Genomic DNA, 15258 nt, shown 5'->3' with positions numbered 1-15258 from the left:
TTTTTTTTGTTTTGTTTTAAATTGCATTGAAGTATTCATTTTTGATTAATGAAAAGGTGTATTGGAACAACTTTAACACTGGACACAAACTAGGTGGTCACTCATTGTATAGGCGAAGTCGAAAAGCTTGTTAATGTGGCATTTTTGCATCTTGTCATTCTGGGCCCAGTTTATGCTGTGATCCTCTATTAATTGACGCTAACATTTAAGCCAGTAAAATTATTTTGTAAAAAGTTTAACCGATGCGGAGGCTGGATTTGTTGAGCCTTGTTACTATGCACAAATGTTCGCACTTATTTGGGAGTGAAAGCAACATTATTGGACAGCAACGACCTTTTATGTGATCACCTGGCGCAGCTTTAAAACTGTGCTCATGGATTTTTGAAAAAAAAAATTTTTAGTACTACAGTGACACAGCAGAAATTAAAACTGCTGTATGAAGTTTATATTGTAAACAAAGGTTTTGTTTCTCCCTAAATATATGACATGTCTTTAAAGATCCACCACAAAACTATGTTAAATGTTCTGCTACCTCAGAAAACATCTGTTTTAAAGCATTTTACATGTTTGTGCCTTTCTCTTCTTCAATTTTTTTGGCACATACTTAAGGTCTATACTGTTGATTTTCATTAATAACCTTTTGGATAGAAATCGCATTTAAAAACTCTTGAAACACCTTTAATTAAATTGAATTGAAATTGCTGGATTTTTTTCTTTTCTTTAATTCCTATTTTTTTTATGTTTCTGCTGGTTATCCGTTTGACCTGTCAGTGCAAATTAGGGTGATTTTTATTTTTAGAATCTCATTCACAATTTATCTTGTGAAATATGGAGAATTGTTCAACTTTCCTAAAATTTGCAGCAGATCCTAACTGAAAAGGAACTAGCATTAAACGAGATCTATGGAATTGTTTTTATTGCATTATATTTCAGTTGATTTTTAATAAAAGACATCTTACATTTTCCTTATTGCCCAATCCCATTATAAATGTTGTTTTACTTTGCTTTGTGTAGCAACCTTTCATAAATGGCAACGTTAAAAATCTAGACTCGTGGAATTAACAGCTCGCAGTAGGACAGGGCAATATGGCCAAAAATATTCATCACGATATATATTTTAAAATTTGCGATAACGATATAACTGACGATATAATTAACTCGAGACAAAATACTTTACAACTGCACAACTTTATTAGTGCAAACGCAAATTCCTTGCTGACAGTTTAACCAAAAGGTATTTCCAGTGGAAATTGGCTGATATATCCTGAGCATAACCGTGTATAATATCCACAAAACTTAAAAAGAGCTTATAAACACACACAATGCGGTAATATTATGTTGAAGCACAGTACGTATTACTCCGCGAGGCTCTTGACTACGGTAGCCGTAATGCCCCGGCAATCCATCAAGCGGTGCGGCTTCGTAGCTTACCAATATCGTACTAAAAAATTTTTTTGAAAGATTTTTGAGCGCCGTGTACCACATAAAATCGGTTTGGTAATAACGGCGGCCCGCTTGCATGCTCTACCAAAAAAAGTGCTTTGGTGTGCATCTGCCGGACGAAAGCCAAACCAGTTCCAAACCACTGAAGTTACACCATGTTTACAAACCAATTCTGGTTCATCCGTTTCATTCAACGATCCGTTTTCGCCCTTCTTATTCTCCGTCTCTGCCATGCTTTTTCCACCATGTGCGTATGAAAACAAAGGCACTGCGCATGCGCGTTTTACCCATATTCTATCGCGATATTTCATTTTCTTATCATTGCCTAACATTATACCAGTATTACCGTGAACAGTATGATATGGCCCAGCCCTAGCTCGCAGTTATTCTCAAATTATATAGGACACAGTTTGGTTTGCATAGACAGTTATTTTGAAATGCTTTTCGTGCATCTGAAAAAATTACTAGAGCTTAGCTTTATATAGCTTTTAATTGGCTGTGTAATGAGATGGAGATTCATCTCAAATGACTTTTTACATTCACTATAGCAACACACCAAAGCTTTTGTTATCATTGATTAGGAGTTTAATTGAAGCCCCTCCTCAACACACACTCTGTGTGATGAAGGTAGGCATGAGTGCATCTGTATCTATACACTTCGCTAGTCACGTTTTATGGTTCATCTAAACAGTTCTTTCTTCCAGTCCACTTGTTTATAGTGTCCTAAGCACTCAAAAAATGCATACTCCACTGTTGGCAGGGGACTGGTACACTGCTGTCAACTGTTCAGTTGTTGTTAAGATTAGTCTAGGGATGCATAATTATGTGTGTGTCTATGCGAGAGTTTATAGTGTCATTTGCGGCTTACACGTACACTTGTCACCAATGTGGTTTTGCAGGAAATCACTAGGAAGCCATCTATTTAACTGGCTGTGTCAAAGCCAAGACACCAAATTTGTTCTTAACCACAACACACATACACAGAAGCTCCAGTCTTCTGAGAAGAGACTTACTGAGATAGTGAATGTGCGTCGAGTCATTCCCAGCGTCTGTAGACACGATTTAACCACAGAAACAATTAAAAGCTGATGTCGAAGTTACAGTGACGGGGCTGTCAGCATTTACAGAAACAGGCCTGTTTTTTGTGTGTGTGCCTCTGTCAGGGATTTTTCCTGCACAGATTTTGGTGCCTCCCACAGCCAGTTAATGCCAAGAAAAATCAAAAGCGCCTAAATGATAGCAATTGAGACTGTAAGCCGGGCATTGCTTCCAAGCTGTTTTCGAACCTGTTTAGCGTATCCCAGTTTTATAACCAAAGTCATCTGACAGAGTCACTATTCACATTTTTAAAAAAGCCTAGAATGATCTCTGATTTCATAATTTTGTTCTGAATCATTATTTTGCATGAGAATACAGATAAAGCTACATGTTGCTGAAGCTTCCCGTTAGCAGCTACACTGACAGTTTGTAGCCCTCAGGTCAAGAGCTGAAGTTACACAGTTAACGGCTTCATTTGTCATATGCCAACTTTCTGGAAGGGGAAAACAGGAGCTAAAGTGGAGTGGTGTACACGAAGAGTCCACGGATGTTCTGCAGGTTTAAATATAACCCAAAAAGTTGTAGTTGTTTTTTTTGTTTTGTTTTCTGTTCTAGCTGCCTGTCATAATTAAATTATGGGCCAATTCACTTTAAGTCAAACTACAAACCCCTACTTGGTTAAAAAAAAAAAAAAAAAAAGAAAGTTTTTGTTGACAATAAAGCACATGTGTCAAAGTCAAGGCCCGCGGGCCACATCCGGCCCGGCGTACATTTATATCCGGCCCGCGAGATCATTTTATATAGATGTACTATTATTGTTACGCATGGCCCGGCGATATGAGGAGCTAATAATATACAAACTACAGATCCCATAATGCAGCGCTGCAACCTCCTTGCTGAACGCTAGGCTAACTGGGAACATTCCCGCGTCAATCAAGTCAAACTTCTGTTATTGCGAAGCTAGCCGCTCACAATGGTGGAGAGAAAAGTTGATTCTGAAAGCAGAGCCTTTCAGCGCCAGTGGGTGACTGAATATATGTTTACAGACATTGCTGGTAAACCCGTGTGTCTTATTAGTGGAGCTAATGTGGCTGTAATTAAGGAATTTAATTTAAGACGGCACTACGAGACAAAACGTCAGGATAAGCTGAAAAGTACAGACATGTATAGACAAGAAAAGTATAGACATGACATTGCACAGCTGGCCATCTTCATCCGTGGAGAGGAAATATTGAACATTAAATCGATGCACGGGACAACGACAGGAAAAGACATTTTTTAAAACGTATGTCAAAGTGTAACCGACATGAAACTGCCCTGGGACAAACTTGTTGGACTTACAACAGATCGAGCGCCGGTTTTGTGCGGTGAAAAAAAGTGGACTAGTCAGCAGGATGCGAGTAAAGATGCAGGAGGAGAACTGTACCGGTGAGTTAACAGCATATCACTGCATCATACACCAGGAAAGGCTGTGCTGTAAAGTCCTAAAAATGGAGCATGTAATGATCACCGTAACGCAAACCGTAAATTTTATCTGAGCTAAAAGTTTAAATCACCGTCAATTTCAGTCTTTTATGTGGGAACTAGATTCAGAGTTTGCCGACATTCCTTATCATACAGAGGTCCGTTGGCTGAGTTGGGATAAAAATTCTCAATAGAGTTTTTGAGCTTGGCAAGGAAATCTGTCAGTTCATGGACATGGCATGTATGATGCGGTGAAGGCATTTCAAGTGAAGCTGTCACAAATGCACCAGTGCAACTTGCCTCACTTTCGCTGTTGCCAAGTCATGTTTAACCAAGTCAGCGGACTTTGCTGAACTGCACCTGTGCAGATTCAGATGGAGCTGCAGTGTAATGATACATTCAAGGGAAAGTACGACACTGAATGGCCCAATAAATGTTTATATTGTTTGGCCCGCGACCTAAAGTGTGCCTTGAGTTTTGGCCCCCTGTGCAATTGAGTTTGACACCCCTGCAATAAAGAGTGTTAGGTCTAACTTTTAATTTAAAAAAAAAAAGAAAGAAAGAAAGAAAACCTTATTTTTACCCCATGGCTTATGGCCAAATATGAATCATAGCTCAGCGTGTCCAATCATATAGGGTTTGTGTTTAACCCTTTAAAACTGGTCGGAGCGGGCATGCTCCGTTTTGCGTAACTATTTTTAAATCTCTGTAGAACTGGAACCACGTAAGCTAGCGCAATATTTTTTTTTTTTTTGCATATGAAACCGGAGGAGTTGTACCTACAACTTGTGCCATTAGCTTGTCCTAGGTCACAGTTTCCTTCCACATATAGCTTCCCAAAAAATGCATAAAAAGCACTTGCAGGAACAAAAACATAATATTCCAGAAACGTGCTTTGCTGATCCGATCAGCTGTTCGTAACACTTTCTACGTTGGAATAGACGTCAGCGCGAGCTATCGTGTGTCTGCCATTATCTGCCCGAAACCGGAAGTGACGTCATTTTCGCGGAAAATGTAGGGGTTTTTTTTACCTTCAGGGCCTTATAAGCCTATACTGGTGTTTTTAAAAGTTATATTTGACTTTATGCTTTTCTGTATTGTTTCTGGGATGCTTAGAACTCAAATTGCACTGCTGGAAATTGTTTATTTTGATGCACATGCTGTTTTTTTTTGTTTTGTTTTGGTTTTTTTGCCAATTTACATTATAATATTTATTTTTGTTTTTCCTGCAGTATATAAAAATTGGTGTATTTCAAAAATAAAACTATGAAGACACTCAAAATAAATTTTCCATGGTTGGAAACTATTTTGTGCAACTTTTTTGTATTTACAGTTTTGAGGGATAAGCCTCTTACATTTCTCTGACTAGAAATATATGTTTAAAAAAAAAAACGATTTTCAATTTGTTATTTTTTTTTATTTTTTTGTAGTTTATTCCACTTTTTGGCAATTTATGTAGTTACTATGGACTTAATGCATATATATAGGGATGGGTATTGATAAGATTTTCACGATTCCGATTCCATTTTCGATTCTGTATAACGATTCGATTCTTTATCGATTTTCTTATCGATTCCTTTTTTCTTTTTTTTAAAAAAAAGGACACTAAGGTCGATTAGCTTAGAACTTTGTTTTATATCTTCTCTTTGAACAAGATAGAAATTTAGGAGTAACATGGCCTTACAAACCCAACAGTGAGATCTTAAGAGATCCAGCCTATGGCTCTTCAATGGGGTGTCACAGGGTCCCCGGGGAAAAAATTGTAAATGTAAAATAAATATTCTTCTGTAGCAATAACGAAGTATAACATAAATTATTCTGTAGCAATTACACAAGAATATCCAGTAATGTCCCTGCCTACAATTAAACACATTCACTTACCAAAAATCGGGGGCATCTGGTCTGGCAAATGCCTTTTACCACAAACTTAGTCACTGCTCGGTGACATTCTGGCCTGAAAGGAGACGCTACCGGTAGACTGCAGCGAGAACTGCCAGCATCTGAGCCATCCAGACTCTGTCTGTCTCTCTCATCATGGTCACCTAAATTCACAGTAATGGCAGGTTTTGTAATAAGGCAGGTCGCGCTAACATAATATGCACTGTTAGTTGATTATTTACCTGCCGCATTAACGGGAGAGGACGTGCAAACGTTACCGCTGCTGCTGGGTTGAGATTCACGAGTCCGGAGCGGAATTAAAAAGACGACATTCATTTAAGGTCATCGCGTGTTTTGTGAGCAAATGCTTTTGCATATTCGTAGTGTTTCCTCCCTTAAATGAAATATCTACTTTGCAAGTATTGCAAGTTGCCCTGTTGTCATCCGTTCTCGTAAAGTATGACCAGACTTTTTAGCGTTTCAGCCGCCATGTTTCCTGCCAGGTAAATGACGCTCCGCAACGCGGTGACGTCATTCGGCGCGACTGGAATCAATAAGGGAATTGTTTGCAAAAATGGCAAACAATTCCAAGGAATTGAAACAGTGGGAACCGGTTCTCAACAAGAACCGGTTTTCGATACCCATCCCTACATATATATTATTAAAATTTGGGATATAACTGTTGTATTGATGTATAGCAACTTGAAATGCTTCCACAAATGGCACTACAGCATGTAAAAATATAAAGATAAGCTCTGGTGGACTTGGTTCTATGGTAGGTCTTAAAGGGTTCATCTATTTACTTATAGTATTTGCTTATTAACAACTAAATGTATAGTTTTCTTTCAAATAACACAACACAGACTCATTTTGGGCTGATTGCATTTATGGCCATGCGTAGTCACCCACTCGAGGCCCGTTCTGAGCCAGGAGAAACCTTGTCCGTGTGCATGTTTTAGGCTCAGCTGGTCCTCTGTGATTATCATGTCACCAACTGCTCTGAAGGAGAAAACCACCAGACCCATTCTTTGTATGCGGCTTCCTCTATTGTCCTTTAATCGCAGGTTGTAAATCTCTTTCTGGGCATTTGTGTTGGTGAGAAGCTTCTTACCGCCACATGCTCCTTTTGTTATTGTATACGCATGAGCACTCGTCCAGCCTTCTCCGGCTTATTGGGTGGCTGCTTACCATTTCAGTGATGCAGAGAAAGACAGGTATTGTAAACCACTTAATAAGTTGAAATGACAGAGGCGGAGTACACTTGGGATGAAGGAGGGAGGCCAGCTCAGCTGAACAGTCTCGCCTGGCAGCAACGCGGTGAGATGATAGTTGGCAACTGTCCTGCCTGTCGATGTGTGGAGTGTGTCAGAGAGCGGGGGACTGAATGGAGAGAGTGAAACGAAGGGGGTGGGTGTGGGTGTGTGTCCGTCTGCTCAGCTGTGTTGAAAGCCTGCCAGTGTCTGGTCGTCTCAGCTGGGTCTTTTTTATCTGGTCTGTTGGAGCGGTGTCAACAGCCTGAGGGGGATACAGCCTGGCCTGGCATGGCAGAGTCTGGTCTGGTCTCCCAGCAGCTCTCTGGATGAGAGAGCAGCAGCAAGTTAATCAGTGTATAATGCAAGGCACTAACAAGGATTTTATTCCCTCCAGCGGCACACATCTTAATGTATGCACTCAGACTTCTTGAGCGTGAGCGCTATTTTAGTTTGGATGTAGTTGGATTTTTATAAACCCTTCAGTCAAACTTTGAAACTTATGACAGTCATGGCTGCTGTATTGCAGTGCTGATTTGGTTTGTTGTGCTCTCTGTTTTAGGCTCTGCTGACAGCTGTTTGGTTTATCTAGCCCATTCAAGTAGATTAAGTTGTGAATGCACTAGAGCTCCAACGATTTGAGTAATCCGATAATAAAAAATTCTCGACAAACATTCTTTGCTTCGATGCTTCGTTTAACACGTGGCTCTGTGTTATTTCGCACACATTTGCGACGGAAAACAGACCTGCAATAGAAACGTATTTATGACAACATTAAGCCCACGCAGCCCCCAATTTTAAACAAAAACCAATAACACAACAGCAGTGATGATGACACATATTAATTAACATTTAAACCATTACACATCTGTTTTCAGCAGCACAGAAACTTTGCGTCAGAGCGCAGGACAAACTTCAGAATGCTGATATGCTCGCTTTTCTTCATTGCAGCCACCACATTCTCCTTTAAAGTCTTACAGACGCAAACTCACTTTTCGCTCGACTTCTTCACACTTAGACACACATGCACAAAAACCCGTAAACATGGACACACAACAAATCTGCTTCATCCAGGAGATAAAACTCTGCCAGAGAGAACTTGAGTGTTTATATATTTTTGCATTCAAGACAATGTTTTCTTTAAAAAATTAAATTTAATATGGCATGTAACTACAATCAAAGGGTTTATCTTTTTTCAGGTTTTTTTTTTCTGACAGATGTTATATGCAGTTAAACTTACAACACTGCAATTTCTAAAATGGAAACCACTTTATCTCTTATCCAATTACTCGATTAATCGGAGGACTAATCAATAGATTATTCGATTACTAAAATAATTGATAGCTGCAGCCCACAATTAGACCAGTAGTTGTTTGAACTTTGCTGCCTGCTTCGTTGTGCACCAGAAGAACATGTTTATTAAATCCCTTATTTGTATTTTATAACTATACAATGATGGTTGCAGTTGATTTGATTCAAAATTTTTGTGCCCATTGAAGTTGCTTAATGTCATTAACATTCCGGTTGGTGTAACCAGAATGTTTTCCTGTTTGGATGCCTTTTAAGATGTTACACAGACAGTAAATGGCAGCACCTCTGTCTCTGTGACGGGAAGTTGTAAACAAGGAATGTGAGACAATCCTAAAAACCACAGAGCAATCTCTGGAGCTGAAAAATAATGGCAGTCTGGAAGTGTCAAAAACTGCAGTTTCTCTTGTAACCATTTGAGACTGGCTCCAAAAGCAAGGTAACCCCCATAGACTCCTATGTTAAAATGCACAATATTACAGCATTAAAAAGGTGTATTTACAGTGTGGTACAAACTAAGTTTTGGCAGCTATGAAGGGTTTTCTTCCTCCTAACGGCTCTGAGTCAGCTGAACTTTTTGTGCACCTCAAGCGCTTGGATAGTGGAGTTGGCTGCATTGTTGGATGGGTGTCCCAAATAGGAAGCTGGAGCTATTACTAGCATTTGGAGAAGTTTTAATGGCTGATCTGCTTAAAATTATGGCTTGTTGTATGGTATATGGTACATTTAGGTTTGAAAAACAAATATGCCGTATCACATCAAAAGTTGAGAATGTAGAGTCCAAAACCAATGGGTGGCGTCACAGCGGCAGTGTCCATCTTTTATACTGTCTGTGCTTAAAAACCTGTGCAAACTTGGAAGAGGAATGACTGTTTGCTGAGTTAAAGTGGCATGTAACCACCTTCTCCAAGGGTGTGTGGATGTTAACCTGCAGGTGAAATAGGTTGGCGTTAACACAAGCTGCCATTGGCCACACTGATGTGAAATTGTGTGTTTGATGCCACAGATTTCCAATTTCAAACGGTGCTTAACCATGCCCTTTAGACTGTGGCATTGTTTTGTTTTAGTTGAGGGAAATTAGTTGACAGGAACACCTCCAGAGTAAATAACAGGTGCACAACTCCACCCACATATGTGATAAGAGTCGCATATGTGAGACTGCGAAACTGGGTCATAATCTTTTAAGATACATTGTGTTCCTGACAATTTGTGCAGATTTGTTATTATACAAGCTTTTCTTAATAAAACTTAGTAACAATTTCTCCTACAACCCAAAAGGATCTTGAGATCACAATTTATGATTAATTACCTGTTGAAATAGCTAATTAAAGAAAAAAGCTAGAGTAGAAAAGCATTTTTCTGGTGACTCATGTTAATTGCTGCATTGTTAGTAACATTTTCAGTTGCGCCATGCCTACTAACTAGCTTAAGAAAAGAAGGGAGCAGGAGGAAAAATGACTCTGTAGTCAAGAAGTCTTTCCTGGCAATAGCTTGTGTCATGCTGAGTTGACAGGATGCCAGAGCATCACTGTGCTGCTTAGAACAGGACCAGGCACAATTATCCTGGCGCAGCTACGCAATTGCTTGTCTTGGCAGAGGGGGTCTTGTAATGACAAATTGGCATTGAAATTGAGGCAGAACCTTTTTTGGCATGTTAAGGCTGTAAATGAGGAACTAACATAGTCCCTCAGGTAAACATTTAACCACATCAAATCAAATGTTTTAAACTTGTGAGTGCTTTAATCAATCTGAGTCCGTCCCTTCAGGATTCTGGACTGTAAGCGGTTTTGTTTTTGTGGGGGGGTTTTTTCCCGCAGCTAACAACACTGCTCGATTACTGTGCTGACTTATTGGTCATTTGTCCGTATTTTCAGATGGGCCTGGGTAGTAATGGTCCGTTTGGGGCGCAGTCCTACGGTCAGGGAGCTACAGGACCTGGCCAGCAGCTAAACCCTCAGCAGCAGCTCCAGAACAAGTCTGCCCTTGCCAACAGCCTGCCACCCTTCCCTAATGAGCTCAAAGGAGCTGCTGTTACTAGCGTGCCAAACATGGTCAGTACGTTTTAGACATATTCAGATATTACTGTACACAAAACATTTATTTTTCTTGTTTTTCTTTATCAGTACCATTTACAAATAAATGATCTCCTTTTTGGCACCATTTCTGAGTCACACTGTTGAATTGCTGATAACTCATCAAAACTTTGACATTTGTCTGCCCGTTTCATCCGTGCAGCAGCTCCAGCAGCAGCCGCCTCAGCAGCAGGCAGCGATGCTCCCGCTGGCCGGCGGTGGAGGTGTGGCAGTGCCTTCGGCAGGCCCCACAGCCGACCCTGAGAAGCGCAAGCTGATCCAGCAGCAGCTGGTCCTGCTGCTCCACGCACATAAGTGCCAGCGACGAGAACAGGCTAATGGGGAAGTGAGGGCCTGCGCCCTGCCTCACTGCCGCACTATGAAGAACGTCCTTAATCACATGACGCACTGCCAGGCTGGCAAATCCTGCCAGGGTGAGTAGAAGCATTTGAAATGAAGTGAAGGAAATGAACGATAATTTCCAGATGGACAGTTCATGGAAGTCGACCCCTTTTTACACTGATTGAGACATTAAAGGGTCAGAACAAAAATAGCTTAGCTCTTAGTAAACACCCGCAGCTTTTTATTCAAGCTGCTTTTAACAAAAAATTTGTTTTATTTTATTTGTTTATTTTGCATTTTTTAAGGCCTCTACTGCCCTTAACAACAAAAAAGATGGTCTATTTTATCTATACCTGTATCTATTTAGTATTAACTTGTTTTTACCCCTCCTACCCATAAGAGTAGTAAAACAAATGACAAAACAACATACAGCTAGAAATTAAAACATCATAACATCACTTTTTTAAGCCACAGGAATTTGAGCCACATAGACTGGACTTTCCCCAGGGAAAGAATCTGCACTGGGTGAGCTTTCTTTGCTAAGATCCAATATTGGTAACTGAATCTAAGGTTTATTTAATTCAGGTTGCGTTGTGTTGACAGCTGAATTTGCAGATTCAGTTGCTGTGTTACCATTTCAGAAGGAAAAATAGTTTCTTGAATAGATAGCACGGTGATCCGTCCATTCTCTTATCCTTATCAGGGTTGCAGGGAGGGCTGGAGCCTATCCCAGCTGTCATAGGGCGAGAGACAGGCTACAACCTGGACAGGTCGCCAATTTGTCACAGGGCTAACGCATAGAGACAGACGATTCACACTCACATTCACACATATGGGCAATTTAGAATCATTAATTAACCTAACCTCACAAATTGCATGTCTTTGGACTGTGGGAGGAAGCCAGAGTATCCGGGGAGAACATACAACAGTGATAATTCTACTTATTTTACACACAAACCTGATCAATAGCTGCCTCAAGAAGAAAACTGCTGACATTTGAGCATGCATTTGGGATAACGTTTTTTTAGCAGCAGCTTTCTTTTCATTTATTCTCATATTGTGGCCATCTGTGTTGCTATTTTTGGTAGAAGTATGCCTTTTTGTCATCATCCTGAAACAGCGATTAGATTCATGGAATAAATTTAAAATTGGATTTCATTCACAAACATTTTCAGATGTATAAATCTCCATGTAGGAGCCCCTTTGGTAGGAACTGCTTCTTTGAACATCCTTCTTGGCCAAGTTTCCACAAGCTCTGTGCACCTTGATCTTGGCAGTTAAACTAAGAACACTCACAGAATTGTCCCAAAGCTACTCCAGCTGCATCTTGGCAGTATGCTTTGGGTTATTGTTGTGCTGAAAGGTGAATGGAACGGTAGAAGTGGGTTTTTGGTTACCAAAGCCGTTCTTGTTTTTTCCAAATTTAGAAATTCAGAAATTCCTGCCTTCATGCATCTCATGGTTTCTGAAGCTAGTGTGCTTCTAGAGACATCCAAAGGTTTTATGGTTCATGCCTCTCCGTCATTTTTAAAGAGAGACACTGAACTTGATGTTTTGTTTTTTGTCCTCTCTATTTGTTGGATCATGAACATAAAATTGAGTTTCTCAACCCTGTCTCCTTTTGCCTCAGGTACTTTAGAATTTTAAAAATTCCACAATCACCTACAGGTTAGGTTTTTTCCTCTTTGTTCTGTATATGTTTGAAATGTATATTTTGTGATTAGGTTATTTGAGGTAAACTAATGGACGTGTCAGCTTTATCAATTTAGCAAATCTGCAACACAGGGGAACAAACAGTAACAACATCTCCTAACTCAATATGTCTTCATAAGTATTTTCATACATCTCTATTGTGTGTGGGGTTTTTTTTGTTTTGTTTTTTGTTATTCATAGATGATATATTAGTTTTTAAGTCCAATTTAAGTCCATTTTTATCATATGCAAGTTTGATGGTTGCTGTAGGTCTATTTATCTTAACCAGACTTTGCACAAGGGAAACTCCCACACTTATCGTTGTTTGTGACTAAGTCTGCTCCTGCTCCTTCCATAAGTTGATTTCACTCTGTTGGTGAATTTTTCCTTGTTTGTTTCTGTCTGCTCCTTTCTGTGTCGGCCCCAGCATTCCTACCATGAAAAATTCCCCCAAAGCTACTCTCATTTAAATTTGGCTCTGCGTCCTTTACACAGCTTTTGGGCTTGAATGCTCAAGTTCAATTGCAAGCCAAACACACAAGGGGCCAAGGTGTGTTAAGTGTAAAGGAGTCTGTGTCTGCTCTCTCCATACCAGCTCATTTCCTCTTGGTTTGGATCCTTGCCTCTCAGCACCACTGAAATAACTGTGTAGTGAGATTTTGTTCCCCGACACACAGTTATCACTAACATTATAGATTTATCTGAAGTCTGTTGGCTCCGTTTATTCTCGAGTGAGAAACCCCAGAGTCTATAGTGTGAGCAGTGCGAGTCGTGCTTGGATTGGCAGTGGACTTAAATATGAGAGCCTTTCTTTGCATACTGAATTTATAAAAAAAATACCAGTATGATAGCAGTACTTTGAGTCTTTGCCAGCTCTTTTGGCTTTCTTACAAAAATAATAAAACATAATTATGTTAATTTCTGCCTAGCCCTTGAATCCATGTAGCAGTTTAATGTGGACCAGCATTTACTTAGTGCCAAGGAGCAAGCAAGCGCCAGGTTGTGATTTCTTGTCAGATTAGCTCCTACTACATTAGCCTGGCCAGAGATGAAATGAAGTACCCCGGTTTGTTCAGTTTCCCATTAGGAAATGCAGTGTAGGTCCCCTCTCCACTAGGCTCAACCGGCAGCCTTTCAAGAGGGAAAATTACTGCAGTGGGCTGAAATGGTGAGCTAACTTATTGGACTGTTCTCCAGTGTCTCTCATTTACTGTGTCAGTATGTTGTAATTTTCTTTCTTTTTTTCTCAGAGGACAAGTAAACAAGAGTGGTGTAGCAAGTTTTTGTGTGTTAGTGTTCTGTGTAGAATTTTCTTATGTCAGTTGTTATGCAGTTTGAGAAAAAAAAAACTCTCCCAAAAGAGGCAAGCTTAAGGTTAGATGTGCAATTAGCCAGTACATTACAGAACCCAGTAACAACTGTGAATCAGATGTTAAATCAATGATCCATCAAGAACGTCCGGTCTGAATTGTTCAACCTGGGTCTTTTGAAGTGATGTAATCTACCACAAGTGCCTTGTCTGTGATAGATGTTATTCAGATGAAGTAAAAACTGCAGCTGGGGATTCTTGGTAAACATAAAAAAGGAGGAGGGAAGAAGCGATGTTGGTCACAGGTTGACTAGTGTGGAGTAAAATGAAATTTAATTTAATGTCGTCTTACTGGAATAAATGCAACAACCATAATGAGTTCAAGTTAGTCAGGTTGGATGTGACCAAATATGACAGATGGTATCACAGTTTTCAACCTTGTTCCTCTCTCGTCCTCTCTTCTTGCAGTGGCTCACTGTGCGTCGTCCAGACAGATCATCTCCCACTGGAAAAATTGCACTCGACACGACTGTCCCGTCTGCCTGCCGCTGAAGAATGCCAGCGACAAACGCACCCAACAGCGTAAGTAGCTAAGTAGCGATCTCTGGCCCACCATCGCCTAAGCATTGTCAGGACACTTATATCCGCAGAAATCAAAAGCTAGGCTGAAATTGTTTTCAGAGATTGTTTTTGGTAAGCAAGATGCTGAAACCTGGTGAGCTTTCTGTCAACGGCCTCAATTTGTATCTCAGTCATTACAGGATTGGTATATTGAGCTGTAATGGTGACAGTAGTGACATTTTTAGAAAGGCTCGCTTTCGAAAGTCAGGAATGTGTGTGTTGGAATTATGTATATCTTGGCATTCAGAGTCAGTCAGGCTATTTATTTCTAGGCCTTTGCTTCTCCGTGATGACTAAAAGCACTCAGCGAATAAGAGTGTGGTCCTGCTGGGCTTGTAATCTGACACACAGGAGGTATAGCAGTGTGATCGAGGGTGAGAGAGGATACAGAGAGCGTGTGCTCATGGAGTCCGACGGAGCAATTGGCTGTTGGGTTATTTACTTCTTCTCTCTACCAGAACAGAGCTGAGTTTGACGCTCTTTCCAACACATACTGGAAGCTTCTGTTGTTCCTGTTTAGTGTTGATTCTCTCATGTACCTGCTATCATCTGGCTGGTTTGCTGTATTTTAGGTCCTATCATCTCGTTCTTCTGCCTAGATTACCTGGATTTATTTTATTTTATTTTGGCACGTCATATTTCAACACTTAAAGCATTTTAGTCTTAGTCTTCCCCAGTTTGGCTTGCATGTTAAAAAACATGATGTTGGGGCTTGTGCTCCTGCCAATGCAGACGGTGTAGTTTTTCTTTGTTCTGCCTCATTTGATTTGAGTCTTTGCACATACTAAGAGATGTTTTTTGGTCTTTTAGCCCAACCAACACCTGAACCCGGAAAAATATG

General features: G+C 40.2%; 1 protein-coding gene across 4 annotated transcripts in view; it reads left to right on the top strand.

The window, feature by feature from the left end:
• crebbpa (CREB binding protein a) overlaps positions 1 to 15258 on the top strand; it is a 41971-nt gene that overhangs the window by 11522 nt on the left and 15191 nt on the right. For 3 of the 4 annotated variants that reach the window (XM_063476630.1, XM_063476629.1, XM_063476632.1), the window contains exons 3-5: positions 10256 to 10432; positions 10617 to 10887; positions 14265 to 14378. In XM_063476630.1, coding sequence (XP_063332700.1) covers positions 10256 to 10432; positions 10617 to 10887; positions 14265 to 14378 — 562 coding nt within the window. The remainder of the gene's footprint in view (positions 1 to 10255; positions 10433 to 10616; positions 10888 to 14264; positions 14379 to 15258) is intronic. The other variant, XM_063476631.1, reaches the window with a different exon arrangement.

This window comes from Pelmatolapia mariae, linkage group LG6 (assembly GCF_036321145.2).
Source record: "Pelmatolapia mariae isolate MD_Pm_ZW linkage group LG6, Pm_UMD_F_2, whole genome shotgun sequence".
NCBI lineage: Eukaryota > Metazoa > Chordata > Actinopteri > Cichliformes > Cichlidae > Pelmatolapia > Pelmatolapia mariae.
The sequence above is the reverse complement of the archived record's forward strand: the minus strand, read 5'-3'. Positions and strand labels throughout refer to the sequence as shown.